This window comes from Anguilla anguilla, chromosome 9 (assembly GCF_013347855.1).
Source record: "Anguilla anguilla isolate fAngAng1 chromosome 9, fAngAng1.pri, whole genome shotgun sequence".
Taxonomy (NCBI): domain Eukaryota; kingdom Metazoa; phylum Chordata; class Actinopteri; order Anguilliformes; family Anguillidae; genus Anguilla; species Anguilla anguilla.
The window spans coordinates 39960064-39978813 of NC_049209.1; the positions used below are offsets into that span (position 1 = coordinate 39960064).

General features: G+C 39.3%; 1 protein-coding gene across 3 annotated transcripts in view; it reads left to right on the top strand.

Annotated features, from left to right (window-relative positions):
- LOC118235586 (contactin-5-like) overlaps positions 1-18750 on the top strand; it is a 350615-nt gene that overhangs the window by 269990 nt on the left and 61875 nt on the right. For all 3 annotated transcript variants that reach the window (XM_035433068.1, XM_035433066.1, XM_035433067.1), the window contains exons 10-12: positions 4170-4306; positions 5204-5333; positions 10432-10576. In XM_035433068.1, coding sequence (XP_035288959.1) covers positions 4170-4306; positions 5204-5333; positions 10432-10576 — 412 coding nt within the window. The remainder of the gene's footprint in view (positions 1-4169; positions 4307-5203; positions 5334-10431; positions 10577-18750) is intronic.

Below are 18750 nucleotides of genomic sequence, written 5' to 3' on the forward strand. Positions count from 1 at the left end.
CAGTAAGTGTCTATGCTAGTGGTACTACCATTAGTGCCAGAGTTAAAGGGTCTTAAGATAGCTTCAGGTCAGTGTCCAATCTAATGGTGCCTCCATTAGCATTAAAAGAGTGTTTGGCCTCAGTCATGTCAGTGAGAGAAATCACAAATGGAAAATTCCACCCACCGCTGTGCACTAACAGCCTATGTTTTGTGGCTGCTAGGCAAAACATAAAGTATAATTTGTTTGTCCAGGAACAGACTCCCATTATCGTGTGACTGGCACCACATTATCATGAATCATCGTGAATGGCAGAGTCTGATGTTTGAAAAAAAAACGAACTTTTCTCCACTCAATTCTCATCTCCAATACAGTATGAGCAGTTTTAATTGAAAGTCTGGTTGCAAAAACCCTTGGGTGTAGTTTATTTCTTAAATACTCATTGCTCATTGTCATGATATCTGAATTTGACAGGATATTCAAAACTAAAAATATCTCCACATATACCTCATACATTTTGAATGGCATTTAATTATTTGTTTCCTGACAGCAAGGGGATACAACCCTGGAGTAAACTGAAACCTGTCTTTTTTAGTAATAAAGGAAACCAGCAACAGAAGTCTAACTGAAAAACCCTCTCTTTCTGCCCTATATAGTGTCCTTTGACAGAGGCAGCAAGCTGAGCTCTCGCTTTATTGAACCAAGATTTATATCAGGCTGTTTCTGCCACCATAACAACTGATCTCATTTTCCTGCACTAAGATGGCCACCCCCCATAGAAAGTTAAGGTCTTGTCGGTTCTTATCTTTGAGATTATGTCACTGAGTTGGGTGAATTATGCTTCCTGTCACAAAGTATGGAATATTGCCTGGATTTAAGATAAATGTTATGTTTCCTTTTTATTAAGTCTTGGCTTTTGAAACTGGGGCATGTTCCAAAACCATCATGGATCACAAGAATTGCAGAATGATTTGTGCTGAATAGAAAATTGTACAGGACAAAAACAGATTTTTTTGGTCTCACTATATTTCTTTTCTGCTTGATGCTTGCTTTTCTCTTGAGGTCCGCACAAAAGCAGGTCTATACACAAGCATCCCGCAGCCTTTACTAAGCAGGTTTTTACAGGATGTCATATTGAAACCAAGAAACAAAATGACACTATGGAACTACTCAGTTCTCTATCATCTTGATCTCTAAAATGGCCTGAATGCATTTGAAGCATGGTGTGAACCAAGGCTATTCAGTGGACAGCCTGGGGGCTAAATGTATCCCACCAAAGACGTGCTCTTGGCCATTTCATGCATAAGAAAAGGAATTAGTAATTAGGTGCCACAAAAAAGAGTATGCATCTGCATTGTGTTTCCTACCAGTGATAGATTAAGTATTAACTATGGATATTTTAAGCATCTATGTACACGCATTAACAACACATTGTGTTCATGCATTGTTTTATAAATTGTGTGTGTAAATTGTTTGGCCCACACATAGTATTTTTAATTAGAATGTGGCCCCAGGGAGTAGTTGAAAAAACCATATGTAAATTTTCATTAAGATTTGAGTGTATATTACTCAACAAGATGTGATTTTTTTCTATTTTGAATTATGTTCCGCTTGTTATGACAATAATGACTTACAGTAGAGACATGCGTTCACTGTCATATGCTTTGTCATTGCAATTAGTCCATGGCTCAATGTAAACATTTTCACATTCTGCTATGGATGGTTAAACAGGCAACATGGACTTTTCACAGTATTATCTCAGTAGTTCACATGATAGCACTATATATTATGACAGTATTTATAAAGTATGAATTGTATAGCGTTTGTGAGGGCAAACCTTTGCTACAGTACACTGTGAAGGAAGATTAATGGCTTTTTTCTGTTGTGCAAATTCTATTCAGGATTTCCTCAAGCATGAGATGGAATTGAAACACAATGATTCTCACCCTGTAAAACTCACAGTGTATTTGGAGCCAGGAGCCCTGTGAAAAATTGGACTGTCTGAATGCAAATGCAGTCAAGGCCGTTGCAAAGAATGAGACGTGGCAAAGGGCATGGTGCCATTTGCCACTGCTTCTTCATTCAAAAAAACCTGAATCCTGAGCATTTATTCTGGGTTGACTACCTTTACCATTAAGCTACAGTTAACACAATTTTCTATTTCCTTAAGGATTATTTGACGTTATGTTGTGGTATTTACTATGTTGTATGTTGTGGTGACACTAACTATTGGTCATGACACTGATAACTTGGTTTCATCTCTGTTCCTTGCCTGAATGCTTGTTGTATGCACTCATATGCATACAGCCTATATGTAAATGAGCATGTGGGGTGGAATAGTGGGTAGAGAACTGGAATGGGTACTTAAGCCTCCATTGCACCTTCAAGAGTAACTGAAAATATTATAAAATACAATATTATACGGAATATGAGCCCCTGCTAAGAAAATAAACAAAGTGGTTATAGAAGGGGGTTCTGCCTTCTGCCTGATGGCAAAAGGAAACTTGTTACAGCCTGTAAAAAATCATGTTGGAAAAAGAACACACTGAAAATAACATTTAGTAATAAGACAAGAATGTACAGTATGCTGGCAGTTTAATTTCAACTTAAAAAGTGTATTGAAAAATATACAGTTGAAGTCTTTTGAAAGGATGAGGTGGTAATATGAAAATATTATGAAAATATGTTTTATTATTATTATTATTATTATTATTATTATTATTATTAATAATAACAATGATAATACTAACCACCATTAGTAGCAGTCTTTCTTTTAAATACTATTGAATAATAAAAAATAATGATAATTAAATAAAATAAAAAAACTAGAATAATAATAAGTTGACAGATATGTAGTGGGCAGGGATTGATCTGCTATCAACTACCCACCCCACCCCCACCCATGCAGCATCTGGACCCCCAGGGTCCCGGCACAGTTTATCACACTGGTGAATCATGTGACTTCAGGGCGAGTGGCCACAGAGTGAGCAGTATTCTGGGCAGGCAGACGGGCCCTAGGCTTTCTGACTTCAGACAGTTGTACCCGTTCAATGGAGCAGTGCCTTTGCAGAAGTTTAGCACAGACATACTGTCCTCAGCTGAACCACAGACCGAATGATACCGTCCAGTAGGATACCACAGGGAGCTATGTCGAAATGTGAAGGCATCTGCTTAACCAACTGTCTCCAACTACTGTCTTTTGGTGTTTTGTTAATCTTAAGAAAAGTTGAAGCACATTAAAAAGGCACCATTTCATTTTCACATGGTAAAAATACCGGTAAAATGATTTGCTGCGGAGTAAAACTGCTCCAATTTGATTTATTAACACTGGAGTTGTTGACTTTGCATTACAGGTTTGGTTACATTTTGGCAATTTTTTTCTTATGTTGCATTGGCAGAGTCCTGCCTCTGATTAATGCCGACTTGAGATGATCATATAGCATTTTTATTATCTGCTTGCATAGGCCTTCCTCATGCAGTCAGTGTTTGCATTTGTAGCAAAGTGCCAGCCTGTGTTCCTATATCACTTTGAAAGGTGGACTGTGTGCACTGAGGCTGGCGAAGGAAAGCAATACAAATAGAGGTATTGTGAGGCCTAAGCAACCTGTGAAAGACTGAAAGAGCTTTCACATTCTTTTCATCACACCATCACACAGACCACAGTTCACTGCCTTTATTGCACTACCATTTGGATCATTTATGTTCATTTTCCACTTACGGTGACAAGTTAAATGATCTGATAACTTATTAATTGAAAGCCATTTTTAACATGTTTGGATCAATAATAATAAATAGTTAATATGCGTAATGATTATTTTTAAAAGTGAAAATAAAGACAGTGCAATAAACCGTGGCGCAATAAACTTATACAGTCGTTGCCTGTCAGTAAATCCATGCAAACCAATAAATGTTGAAATAAGGAAATAAATTGTCACCAAGACAACTACATACCTGTTTGTGATCGATGCACTTCTGCGAATGGACTTTGAGTAGTACATTCATTCACACAATGTGGACAGACCTAGCTGTGTGTGCCTGCGTGTGTGTGCGTGTGTATGCTCCAATACGTATGCATGTTTGCATGCGTGTGTCAGTATATATGTGTGTATGTCTGTGTGTGTGTGTGTGTGTGTGTGCGTGCGTTTGTGTCACTCACAATGTCCCTGTGTGGCTCTCCCCTCCTGCTCCAGCCTACCCCCAATGGATCAAAATGGTAAACGACACCGAGCTGGACAGCGGGGAGCAGCTGCAGTGGGAATGCAAGGCCACAGGAAAGCCCAGACCCACGTACCGCTGGCTGCGCAACGGCGCCCCCCTCCTGCCGCAGGTATTCAGCAGCCGCGCACATCCCCGCTGCTCAGCCCGCGAGGCGCACAGTGCAGGAGGATTAATGCCGCAGGGAGCCTCCACAGAGCTGATTGACTCTGGAGGTTTTCACATCCTTCAGAGGAAATTAGAGCTCGGGCCATGCAGTCCTCTCTGATTTCAGCTGTGGGAGACTGGAGGTCATTAATCTCCTTAAGAACCAAGGCCTTTTTTACTGCCAGAGTGAAGAAGGAGTCTGCCTGTTGTGGAAGTGCTCTCCTCAGGGGTTGTTTTATTCATTATTTTATGTGCGTGCTTTCCCTTTTGAAAGTGTCACACGTTGACTCTATCGAAGCAGCATTTTCCAAAAGTTCACTTGACTGACAGCACAAGCAGCTTGCACAATGCGCAAGTTTATGCAGTTCACTTTATCACTCTTTTGACTTAGACACCTTTTCTCAGGTTTGACCTCTGCCAGAATATATAATGTGGTAGTGTGTATATAGATCGTTTAAAACAGATGGATCATTGCTTATTTTTCATATTATGCTATCACGCCATTTCCTTCATTACTAAAATACTACATTGGTTGTCTGTGCCAGGCATACATACTGGCAATGATCCAGGATTGCTACATCTGTATTTCAAATTTGAATGAATTCAATTAGTTCAATTCATGAACTGAAAAATGCTGTTAATTTTTTGTGATGGAATGGTGGTATGTAATTGTGACACATCATTACTTGTAAAACAAAATCTCTGAGCAGTTGTTTTTGTATAAGAGTATAATTTTCCCATTTTCTGATCATACAGTATATTCAGTTTCCTTAAGATTTGACATAAAACTATGCAGTTCCAGTGATAGCTGTCCCTGGTGCTGAAACTCTGGTGAATAACCCATGTCTCCTATTGGCTACAGAGCAGAGTGGAGATGGTGAATGGAGAGCTGTTGATTCATGGTGTTCAGCAGGCTGACTCTGGCATGTACCAGTGTGTGGCTGAAAACAAATATGGGGCCATCTACTCCAGTGCAGAACTGAAGATTTTAGGTATGTTTTTTTTTTTTTTTTTTTTAACTTTTCTTTCCTTTTTTATTTTAATTTCTCTTCAAACTGAAAAGGCCAGTTTTAGACTTTGCCATTGTTTAGACATAAGAATGAAAATGACTTCAAAACTGTAAATGCAATACCCTCTTCCTTGCATTACATTTCTCAAATATCTGGGCTTAAAATGCATTTTTAAAAGTCTAAAAAATTGACTCAGTAAATAAATACGGGCAATTTTCTAGACAAAAATCATTTGCCCAACAATAGGCACCAGTGCTGGAGTGAATGTGTCACTCTCTCCTTCAGCACGCTTTTCAGCACCTAAATGACCAGTGCTCATTCAAGCACTTTGATAGCAATGAAGCACCATCAAAACTAATTTTGTATAAATAATCACGCAGAATTAATTTACTGCAATTGTATGTTGACGCTGATAAAGACTTTAGAGTAGTGATGAACAATAGTGGGCATTGTAGTTATTTAGTCCACAATTTTTCAGTTTTTCACTGAAACAGAGACTGCGTGACAACTGTGTGACATATAACCGATTTGTGTGTGGTCCCTGCTCACTCAAACCAACAAAGCTGTGTGTACTCTGTGTAACTGATGAGCAAGAGGACAGAGACAGTGCATGTGTAGACGCGCATTCCAAATAGCGAGAGCAGGGGACAGGAGAAAGTGTGTTGAATTTGTTGAGTGAAGACATTACTTCTTAAAAAAAAACATTGCACTTTGTATTTCTTTAACTACCTTTTCCATTTTGTGTTTTGTCTTGTTTTGCCTTGATAGCCTGCATTTTTCCCGTAGCCTACAAAACCGATATAATTTAGAAATACAAATGTTGAGTTGTGTCCTTTATTGCAAGGAAATAGGTTTATTGCAAAAAATGGAAAATAACAAGAAATAACTTGGTTTCATAATCTTTATGAAATTAGGTTGCTGTGGGTGCAGAAAGCCGGACACCACTGGTTGTCAGGTTTAACAATAATAGGAAGTAAAAAATCACGGCCTCTATCGTGTTAAAAATGAAACTATGAGTCTTTATTGAGCTCTCTGATTTCAGTTTTAATGTTCAGCCACACAATATGTTTTTCTGTTTAGTTTAGAGCCTCTCATTTTCGATTGTTATTGACATGTAATCAATTGTTATTGTATTAGGTAAACTGCCAATACTCCTTAATTTCTTTTTTGTTATGATTTTTGTTGTTGCTTTCTCACTAATACTACAATGTATGTTTCATCATACTTACCTGAATATTGATTCAGTTATTCAATCATGGTAGTCCTAGAACATTAGAATTATTTGGTTTTTAAAGAAGCCTCTGCACATTTCTTGGTGTTATTAACTGTAATCCTCATGAGGGCAGCATGGTGGCACAGTGGTTAGCACTGTTGCTAAGCGCTGGTTCCTAACCAAGGCGATTCTGGGTTTAAGTCTTCGCTAGCCGGATCCTCGCTGCGTGGAGCTAGCATGTTCCCATGGGTTTCCTCCCACACACTGAAAGACATGCAGGTTAGGTACTGTGTGCTCCCTGCCATTGCTCTTGACCTGGGCACGGGCCTCAAATGTTGGTCTCTGGGCACTACACAGTGGCTGCCCACTACGCTGCCCACTGCTCCTATGCAGCTAGGATGGGTCACATGCAAACTAACTACCCCACAGGGTTCAATAAAGTATATCTTTACTGCTTTGTGCAACTAAATAAAAAAAATAAAGGAAGTTCACTTTTGCCTAAAAGCCTTGAGTTTTACGGTTTTTCAAAGTCTGTCCAGGGATCAAAGAAATGGCTGGTCACAGCCCCAAGGTTTGCTTCCTTCTGATGATTTAACTAGTAATTTTAGAGAGAGCCTGGTCTAAGTGCTTATGTGCTTTTCCCAATGGTTCAGAAAACATTCACAGAGTAAATAGCAAAAAGCACAATTTAGGCACAGTGGAGGGGATCGTCATCAAACATGCATTCTCATGCAGACATATACCTACTGTATTTGCACTGCACAGACAAAACAAAGGGTATTATTTTTAATGCTTGTAACATTAAATAAATATAATTACATAAATAAATAGGCTCCTGTGCGTGTTAGGATGAAAGATTTTTCCAGTCAAGCATGTCACCCAGACAGACCCCATGGAGAGATGTGTCATGCCTTTGCATTTTCTCATTCACATGTAGTATGGGTTGCTTGCCTCTTTTTTGCAAGGTACCTCTGTGCCATCTGAAATAAACCTAAGCATCAATGTGATTGTAGTTCAGAGATACATTTAATTGAGAGGCATTTTGTGTATATTTTTATCTGTCTCTGCCCATGCTCATCGTCCCATCACCCCTCCCCCTGCTCCAGCAGTCTGCCCCACACTGTTTCTGAATACAGATAAGTCTGAACACTGTTTTAAATAATTATTTAAAAATGAATCAGCACTGCACGGATTGACTAATTAACTGGATTGCTCATCAAACTTATTGAATCCACTACATCAGACAGCTCACATGCTATAAGGATCAGTGAATCTGTCCACAGTCTGCACCGCTGTGGTCCAAAAAAAAAAGAAGTGCAATCAAAAACTTTGTCCTTAATAAGCAAGTGATTTCTTTTTTTTCCTTCAAACCACAAACACAGCTTGGCCAATCACCAAAATCAGCATCCCCTAAATTGTTTTTGTGAAGAAAAAGGAACCCTGGTATTTATTTGTAAATTTTCCAATGTTCTCTCTGATCCAATGCTGAAGGTGTCCTCTTGGTCACAGTATCTGGGAGAGAGCTACCAGGCCAGGTTTTGATAGAAACATCATCAGCCCTTTTGGCATTCAGTTAATGTCTGTCAGTGCTTGGCTAACATTTCCTGACAAGGCCTAGCAGCACACTGATGCCCCTGGCAGCCTGACGCTGAGCCACATGCCTCGCTCTCACCCATACCATGTCCGTTTGACCTTGAACACTGTCAGTAGGCCAGTGATTTACATGTCTGTCCTGGGCACCCAGTGAGTTCTCACAATTTTAATAGATTTTACCCCATTTACTCCAAAATTGGAACCGATTGTTTGCGAGCTCATGCTCACACTACAGCCTCTCTGTCAAATTGGGGAGCTCACACATGAAGGCACTCTTCTCCAAAGCATGTGATAGCCAGCCACTGCTCTATTCACTCCACAGTCCACCTGTGGGGTGGACCTTTCGCCTAAGAGAATGACTTAATAACAGCATTGCCAAAAGGTTTTTATTTTTTTATACAAACAGAAACTGAATGTTTTTCACAGTAGAAACATCAGAAGTTTTTTACTGAAGAAACTTGCCTCCCTTCCACTCCTTTCTCACCTGCTTTTAACTCATGTCAGTTTCAACTACCAGTGTGCAACTGGTGTTAATCAGTCACAGATTTTGGAGACTATTTGCAATTTAAGGTAGACTGGAATTATACGTGTTGAACAGAGACATGACATTTAAAAACATTAGAATCATTAAGCAAATTCGTAGTGAAGCGATCTTTACACCTCCACTTGGGCTTGCAGCGACATGGGATCAAAGGAGGACACTTCATGTGCAGTTTGCGGGGGAGTCGCTGGTGCATGATGAGATGGCGACAAAAATCTCTCCCATCCCCGGAGACACTGTGGCCAGTTACACTGTCCTGTGGGGCTGCTGGCAACGGTCAGCACAGTCAGGGATGGATACCAGCCCATGGGGTCCATCCACACACTAGAAGAGTGTCTTAACAAATACCAGCCCATGGGGTCCATCCACACACTAGAAGAGTGTCTTAACAGATACCAGCCCATGGGGCCCATCCACACACTAGAATAGTTCCTTCACAGATACCTGCCCATGAGGCCCATACACAGACTAGAACAGTGCTGTAATGGATACCAGCCCATTGGGTCCATCCACACACTAGAACAGTGCCTTAAAAGGTTTAGCTTTCCCTTATATTTCAACACAATGGAGATATACGTGACCTCTCCCTGGCACTGTGAAAACTAATGTCCTTGGTAAAATAAACAAAAGCAATTACAGTGTATTGTTTTTATTGTTTTCCCCAAATTCAGAATTTAATCACAGTAATAAAAAAATATATAATGAATCACTTTTTCATAAAAGCGGTTGGATTCACTAAAGCAGGCCCAATGACAAATGGCAGTGTCTATTTCTATAATTTTTTTCTCTTCAATCCTAATGAACCATTTCATTTCATTTAGCCTTTTGCACTTTCTGTAAGCAAAAAGGCAAGGAACGAAAGCGCTGCAAACTGTTTTGATTTGTCTTACACTTTTTTTCTTCTGAAAGTGATCAATCCAATGCACTATTACCCAGATATGGCAATTGAAATGATATGGTGTACAGACAAACCAACGGGCCTCGTTTTAATTATGCAAAACCTTTGAATACAACATGACCCATGCAGAGAGCGCTTCTGTCCCAGAGCTCCTGTAACGATGTGTCTCTAATAACGACTAATTATCCGCAAATGCTGTTCCAGGCAGATGACTGCTTTATTTTCCCATTTGGGGCTGGAAACTCTTTACAGACAGAGATTACGTAAGCAAAACAATGCAACCGCTCATGATTAAAACATCCTTTATCCGGATCCGTCACCACCCAAGGGTCTCTGTGGGTTTATTTATCTGAAACATTTCCCTTACCCATTATAAGACTGTTATGTAACGACACTTATGACAACCGTCCCCTTCTCACCTTGTCTGATTTGAATAAATGGAAAATAAACAAGATATTTATGTGTGTGTATCTCTGAGACTATACTGCAACCTAAAACAGGTTTAAGTCAGCCAGGGTTTCTTTAGTGACCGCTACACTGTAGCTAGTCCCTTATAGGTTACCAGTTGTTATTGATAGCTTGGAGTGAGAGCTATATCGCGTAGCTTTAAGTGTGTTAAAAGCTTGATGGTTTGAAGGGGTGTGTATTATAATGGGGCACACACTTGTGTAGTGGTTGCTACACAGTGGAATGTTAATGGAGTTCATTTAACTCTAACAGAGTATGTGAGTTCAAGAGGGATCAAATGCCCTCTGTCAGAGTAAAATGCACTCCGTGCGCATAGCGATGACCCAAGAATGTAATAATGACAGAAACTCTCTCACTCCTGGGACAGCGTCAGCTCCCAGCTTTCAGCCCAGCCATGTGAGGCTCATCGCCACCGTGGGGAGGGATGTGTCACTCGAGTGCAAGCCCCGGGCGTCTCCCAGAGCAACCATCACTTGGAGGAGAGGGGACAGGAGGCTACAGACCAACAAGAGGTACAGCCAATCAGAGCACTCCTTTAACAAAGTCATGTTATTATGGCTTACCGACCCTGTCAACTACCCTGAATTTTACAGCACAGGCACTTAAAATATCGCCAGTACACTGCACGCATTTCTACTTGGGGACCTTTACTGGGTAATTGAATACAGCAGTATGATGGTTAGGGAGCTGAGCTTGTAACTCAAAGGTTGCATTTTCCAATCCCATATGGGGCACTGCCATTGCATTCTTATGTAAAAGTGCTTAACTTGAATTGAGTCCATTGAGGATAAAAAAAGGATTCTACCGCAGTAAAATACACACTGCTGGATTTGGTTTTACACTAAACATTATACCGAGTGAAAACCCATCTAAGCTTTGCGTATTCTATGAGGGACGACTGTACCTGTGTGTTTTCAGAAACGACAATTCATTTGTGAGCCTTAAGGCTTTTACATAGTCTATAAGTACAGGGTGCATACGCTGTGCGGACGGACAGTCCGCAGTCATTCGCCCTTTCATACTCCAGTCGTACCACCGCATACCAAAGCCCTACATTTCCCACAATCTTTGTGCATCGTTTTCCTTTTCCCCCGGAGGTTAGACTGTAAACAACATGGCCTCGTCCTTGCGCAATGTTGTGCTTATTTCTCTCCATGAATTGTTGTTCTTCTGAAAATCTTTATAATCCCGTTGGGATGAATCGCATAGGTGCCTGTACTTTCTCACCTCTTCAGCCAGTCTCTCTTCAAATGTCCACTCCATGTCTATTTTGTGTATTCCGCATCACCGCGTGTTTCTGGTGCCACATGAAATGCATGTCGATGTGAAACAGTTTCATACCGAGCCATAATTTGTGTGACACAGGTACGCGTACACCAAGTACGTGTGGTCACAAAAATTGAGCTTCGCGCGGACATGCCAAGGCGGACGTACGCTGAGGTCCGCTATTTCGTCATTTTGACCGGGCGGAACCCAGCGGAGTCCGGTCCGTGTATGCTATGTCTGGACCATGAATTGGCCAGGGGCACCACCCCTTAATAGGAAAAAAAATTCCTTTACTCATATCAAAATTAAATTTTACCAGTTGAATAAACACACAAATAGAAGGTTTTTTTGTATTATGACTTTTCATTTTTTTATTTTTAAAATATGCATATGAGCTATTTGCTCATTAAATATGCACTAATTTGCATATGAGGTATTCAATATTTAAGCTCAACTGATAAAATCCGAACTGATTTTTTTTTTAAATGTGATCAATAACTCAATAGTTAGGGCTTGCCAGAGGCTTTTGTCAAAATATTGTTTTTTTTTTATTAATTATTGCAAAAACAATATGTACATGCTGAAAAAAACGTTTTTTTTATACCTATTTTTACTGATAAAATGCCACATAAAATGAAAATGACAAAACATATCAAAAAAGCCTCTGACACGCCCTAGCTATAACATTTAAGAAGCAGTATGTAAAATTATGTAGCTGTATCTATGGTTAAAGTTGAGATAAATTGAATACCCTATGGGCAATATACAGTTTTGAAGAAAACAAGATTTGCTAATGTAAATGAAATCGAAGAGTTCTGCTTGTGTTTTGTCCTTCCTCACAGTGACAGCAAAGGAAATAGCCACATATGGTCATACTGGCTATACGCTCCAGGAAACAAGCTTTTTAATGATATATGATTCAACCAGGTCAGTTTTAAAACCACGGAGGCATTTAATCATAAAAGATGCTATCATAAGCTCATTTTATGCTTCGTGTTCTTCGTGTTATATTATCATCTAAATTAAGTATTTATAACAATTATTTACCTTTAGTTTGTTCATTTTATGAAACTATAGACGTTATAGAAGCAAAATATCAAAAAATATCAAAGTTGACAAATGGAACCAAAATCATTGTTTTAGACGGTGGTGCCTCCCCTTAACATCAACATAAGCTAATGACTGGTTTTTATCTGAATGTGCAGGGTAAAATGCTAATTAAAACCAGTACAGTGGGCAATTGATTACTCCATTATGAGGGATATTTGCTAATTTAACCCCTTAGCGCACATGCCAAATCTTGCCAATCCTTGCCCATTTAGGGGGTACCCTATTTAAAGCTTTATAACTCCAGATGTGAACATCACAGAGACTTGAGAAATGGCTTAAATGAAGCATTTGTACAATTTACAATACTAACGCAGATTAGTTTATATTCATAATTTTGGAAGAAATAAAGTGCCACAAATGCAATTGTCTAGACAAAAAATCAAAAGTGAATTTTGATTTTAATAATAACAATGCTAATCCATACTGCCGTATTCTTTTATTTAGTTTTCTCCTGCATGACGTCTTCAGAAATCAGACCCGGCTCTGCTCCACATACCCCGGCTTTATTCCGATCATTATAATATATTGATGAACTCGATGGCAATGTAAATAACGCTAACGTTAAGGCCAGTTCAGATCAATGATTCGCAACTAGGCGAAACGGTTTTAGAATGTTGCAGAGAAAATTGCAGCGGTGTGAACTGGCTAGTAGCAGAGCCGTTGCCTGCCCTGAGGTTTTAAAAGACCATCCTTGTCAAATCGCCAAGTGCAGTTTTAGAACGTTTACAATCAGACGTCTTGGAATTTTGCAAGTTGCACCCAGTCTCCTTGTGAATCATTGATCTGAACTGGCCTTAAGTTAGCTACACTGCAACGTTGCAACAAGGTAGCATTGCATTCGAGAGACGGTTTGCGAGGTCGGTACCGGACGGTAGCGTTAGCTAGCGTTTTTTTCTTTTACTTCAAAGCTTCCATGAACACCGGAAGCTTTGAAGTACAAGTGAAATAAAGGCTTGCTTACAACTTCATTTATAAAATAGACGCATTTTCATCGGCAAGACCACTAAATAATCTGATTTTTTAAAGCTCTGTGGATTATCTGATTTTTATTAACAAGCCCTTTTTGAAACCACGCAAACGAAGACATCGGAGAAGTCAAATAGGCTGAGCAATGGTTGGTTAAAAACTACCTTCCAACACTCGAGCTAACAAACTGCTGCTCGGTGCATTCACTTCTACATCATTCAATAGGCTACGTTTTTCTGTGGTGTATTTTCAAATTTACCCCACCCCCTCCGCAAAATAAGATAGCGAAACTAAGTTTGCCTTTTCCCCAGGTTCCGGTTTTTTTTTTTTTTTTTTTTCTGCAAGGACAATACAAAAATGGAAAGGCTGGTATTTTTTAGCTGCTTATAAAATATCTGGGAGGGAACTAGGGACACACCTCCAGTAGCCTAATATAAGGATGAAATATAAATCAGAGCATGTATACCTAGCATTTTAGAGCATATTTCTGTGTATAAACAGGTCATCATGACGCGTGACAAGCGGAAAAATAGAACAGAAGCGAAAAAACTACGCTTCAGTTCGCTTGTGTTGCACCCGGTTCGCGCCGCGTTCGCAGCTGGTGTAGAGGACGTCGCCCGCTGCCGTTGTAATAACAGTACTTCAACTATGCTTCACTTACACGCGTAGTACGTGCGTCATGCGCTCGCGGCCGCTACGCGTGCGGTGGATGTCCGGCTTTAAATGAACGACCAGAGCGACAATGGTGGCACTGCGAAACTCCGTATTCGGCATAGTTGTCGTGTATCGTCTACTAATGAAACTAAAACAACGCGTTTATGTTCTTAACCCGTACTTTGGTTGCAGTAGCACTGAATATCTGAGTTCAGTAATCTCGGCACGTGGGCGTGCCGACCACTAGGGGCTTTGCGCTAAGAGGTTAAACCAGTATAATTGCATCTAACTCCCTCAAAATATTTAGATAAGGCCAGAAATTATCTTAAAATGTATCCCTGTGACTAAATATTTTGTGGCAAACTGAATTAGCTCTGTGTAAAGATAGCATAATCATTGGTCCAAGAAATTGGATGGTTCTGCGCATGCTGTTTAGGTTTGAATAATCTGTTCCTTTTTGGCGTGTCTTCTCTCGCCCTGTCAATGCTCCTGCTGAAAATAATGATTCTGAAAATGGCCTCCCTTGCTGAATGTTTGGAGGAATCAAATTGGACAGGGAAGGTTTGCAATCCATTTTATGTAAAGACCCAGTATGCTGTCTGCCTCGTACCTCTTAGGGAAAGTCACATTATGTCAGACTCAATCTGCTGGAAGCAGCGTATTATGAGATATTGTGCCTCCATAGGTCCCACGAGAAGCTAATAGCATAATTTCTTAAAACAACTCAGCAGCTTATTGACAGCAATAGGTGTAGGTTTGTTTATAAGGGAGCGCAAAAGGTCAAGCCTCTTGGTCGCATCAACCAGGGAATCATGAATGATCTGTGAATGAACCAAATTTACAGCAGCTGGTGGGGGCCAGGGTGTGTGTGTATGTATGTGTCTGTTCATGTGTGATAAAAAAAAATGGCTAAGATAAAACTGCAGTCTGTATCAGCAAATATTCCTAAACATACCCATCTCCAGCTATGCAAGAAGAGATGTGCTTGATTATAGATTTTTATGGATTTTATCATGCCTGGCGGCCTGTGACATTTTCATCAAAGGCGGGAAAATTAAACCGAGGAGGCCAGTCTGCAGCGTTGGCTCCCATCGATTTCATACCTTGGATCTTTGTGTTTGTGGACTTTTCCAAAGTGTAGACCGAAGTAAGCTAAAATACAGAAAGGGTAGGGCATTAGCACTGATGAGTGGTGGCTTATGCAAATGATGTACAGACCAGCAAAAATCAAGCTGTTAAAATTCAATTTCCCAGTTTCTGTTAATTAGATACTTCATTAATGGAAAAATAAGCAGCAGGTTCTGGTTCTACAGGCCCTGCATTGATCATTTGAGTTAGACTACAGACTCCAATACTGCAGTGTTGTGTAATTTATGCAGCATATTTTAATCTTTTCAATGCCTTTTCACCCTTTTCTCTCCAATTTGGAATGCCCAATTGTATTTATCATTAGTTCTTGTCGCAACCTCCGCTAACTATTCCGTTAAGCTCTGACAAGCGTCTACGGCTATCGGAAGCACACACTGTCAGCTACCGGTTTTTATCACACCGCTGTCAGGCACAGGGTCATGGGAAGACACTTCATGTGCAGTGCAACCGCTAGACTTGTGTGTGGCCAATCAACAATCACTTGAAAATGTACTTAAATATACATTTGAAGTATTTTCAAATACATTTACACATTAAATAATTTATATTTGATTTATTAAAATTATTTTTTTGGAAAACCAAATACTTTCCCAAATAGTATTTAAAAAATACATTGATTTAAATAAATATTTTCCTGGGAAACCACATACTTTTTCAAATTGTATTTAGAGCCTTTAAAAAAATATATTAACCCCTTTGCACACATGCCAAACCTGCCCAATCTTTGCCCATTTAGGGGGTACATTATTTCAAGCATTATCACTCCAGATGTGAGCATCACAGAGACTTGAAAAATGGCTTAAATGAAGCAGGACATGAAGCATTTGTACCATTTATAATACTAACTATATTAATTTATATTCATAATTTAGCAATGAATAAAGTGCCACAAATGCAATTGTCTAGGCAAAAAATCAAAAGTGAATTTGCTCTTTTTTAGTTTGCAATGAAATACTGAGAGATTCTATATACAAAACAGGTTAAATTATACATGGCCTGGATCAAAAACTCCTTGACCACAAGTGCATAAAATCTAAGGGTGGATATGCAGAACTACTAAAGGTCTATGAAGCAAAAAGTAAGCAAGTGTACCCAGTGTCTCCAAATCTATCCAAAATATTTTAATTATGCAGTGCTGTAAATCACCACATAATCATGTATTTCACTACAAATCAACTGTTTTGACTGAAGAAGCTCACTTTTGCATCATTTTCAAGTGGGAATTACAAGCTTTCCATCAGTACAGTGGTCTAAAATATGTAGGGGTCCAGACACATATACAAATCATTTCCAAAAATGAATAAAATGCTTTTTGTCTATTATAAATGTATTTAAATGTACCCCTTATGGAACTTTAAGATAAAAGATTTAAAATATCAGATTTAAACGTAATGCAAAAACATTATCACACAAAATGATACAGCACCTAAATGTGTAATCATTAACTCTTGTATGTTTTTTTGTACTCGACAGTATGTCATGTTTTCTTGTATGGGGATGGGATAACATTAAAACAATATTAAACCGTCCACCACGCTTTGGCAATGTTCCAGCTCACGTCACATCCGGTGCATTAAACACAAACCCCACTGAACTACCGACTGAACTACCAACTTACACTTACATTACAATGTGAAATATATTAATTATAAAATACCACTAACCTATTTAAAGACATTCAATTTCAAAAATAACGTATATAACCAAAATATTTAGAGCAGTAACACTTCTTATCGATGAAGAAATCTTAGCTGTGCTCAGTCGATAGAGATAGAGAATCAATGCTGTTGTTCTCCTCTTCTGACTTGGTCCAGAAAATAGTATCAGCTGAGTCTATCAGCAAACAAATGCATTAGCCATGCTCAGAAATTCTCAAGAATAATAATATTTTCCAAGAAATGACGAAACTCATTGATAATGTTTCACCGGGTGCAGTGTCTTTTACTGCTACCCCAGAGTGAATGCGTAAGGCGGAGATGATGAGAGAAAACTTTCAGTTACGCTGGGTTATAAAACACTATTCCAAAAGTAAAATTATACATATTATACATTGATAGAAAGCTTATCCTCTCACCTATTGGATATACTAAAAAGGAAGACAACACAGTAAACAACATGTGGGGGGCGACATAGCTCAGGAGGTAAGAGCGGTTGTCTGGCAGTCGGAGGGTTGCCGGTCTCTAGCAAGACACCTAACCCCTAATTGCTCCCAACAAGCTGATTGGTACCTTGCATGGCAGCCTTTCACCGTTGGTGTGTGAGTGTGTGTGTGAATGCGTGAATGAGAGGCATCAATTGTAAAGCGCTTTTGATAAAAGCGCTATATAAATGCATTTATGTGTGGTATTACGCACAGCTATTTTGGAAGGTACCCAGGCATCACAAATGAACGTATATTTCACAAACGGATTGTTGAACACAATAAATGCCCACTGAAACTTGAAAGGAACATCTTTACGTGTCAAACCAGTGAGATTTTATATTTATTCCATTTTTTTTTATTCCATTTTTTTTAATATTTATATCCAGTCACAGATATTGATAGTAGAATGCCATAATATATTTCTACTATAATTCCTCGTTTATTTCAGTGAGCAGCGTTTTTCACAGCTGTACTCGCATACCTTTGGCTATTGTTGGCTTTATCTTGCTGCTATGACAGAATACAAATTTTTAGTGGTGAAAGAATGTTTTTATGTTGTCTTTTGTGTTGTGGGTGGGGGATGTAGTTGCAGATGAGACTGCAGGGAGGGGGTGCTTGGTAAATGGAGGACAGGTGCGATAATGGTGGCGCTTAGAAACTCCGTCTTTGGCATAGTTGTCCTGAATTCAAAAATGAATTGTCTACAAATAATGCTAGAACACAGAGTTTGGGTTTCAACTCATAGTTTGGTTGCAGGAGCACTGAAAGTCAGAGTTAAATAATCTCATGATGCCGGCGTCATGGCCACTAGGGGATTGCACCAACAAGTTAAAATACACATACAGTTGAAAAATATTTTGAAATATTTCTGCTTCAAACTGAAAGGGGTATCCCAGAGTTCTTTGTACAATCTTTCTGAGTGGCCCTCGATGTGATCTCAGTGAGTTATTATACTGAGGACACTCCAGGGGAACTACTAGGGGCTAGGAGTTGAATTTGGATTATGGGCAAGGGTATCCTACGTTGGCAATTTTAAACAACCCATGCGCTGCCTCTAAAAGGCAGTAGCCTAAATGCCCGTACATGTCTTTGCATGGAGGGGATGGAAAACTCAGACTTCTTGATAAGCTACTTTCCAGATTATTTGTACCCATGCAGTCTTTTTAAAGTTAGTGGTATTTTATTGTATTTCCTCTTTTTTATGTTGTCAGAGTGTTCAACAGCCATATGTACAGTTCCATCTTTTACATTTTGTAAGGTTAGACACTGAAAAAATAGAATTCAGCCATGCATATTCACTACCAGTTAACAATGGAAAGTGCTATAATTGGACTGGGGCCGTCAGCAGTCACTTGACACGTTCTCATCAAAATACTATCCTCTAATTAGACAAAATGC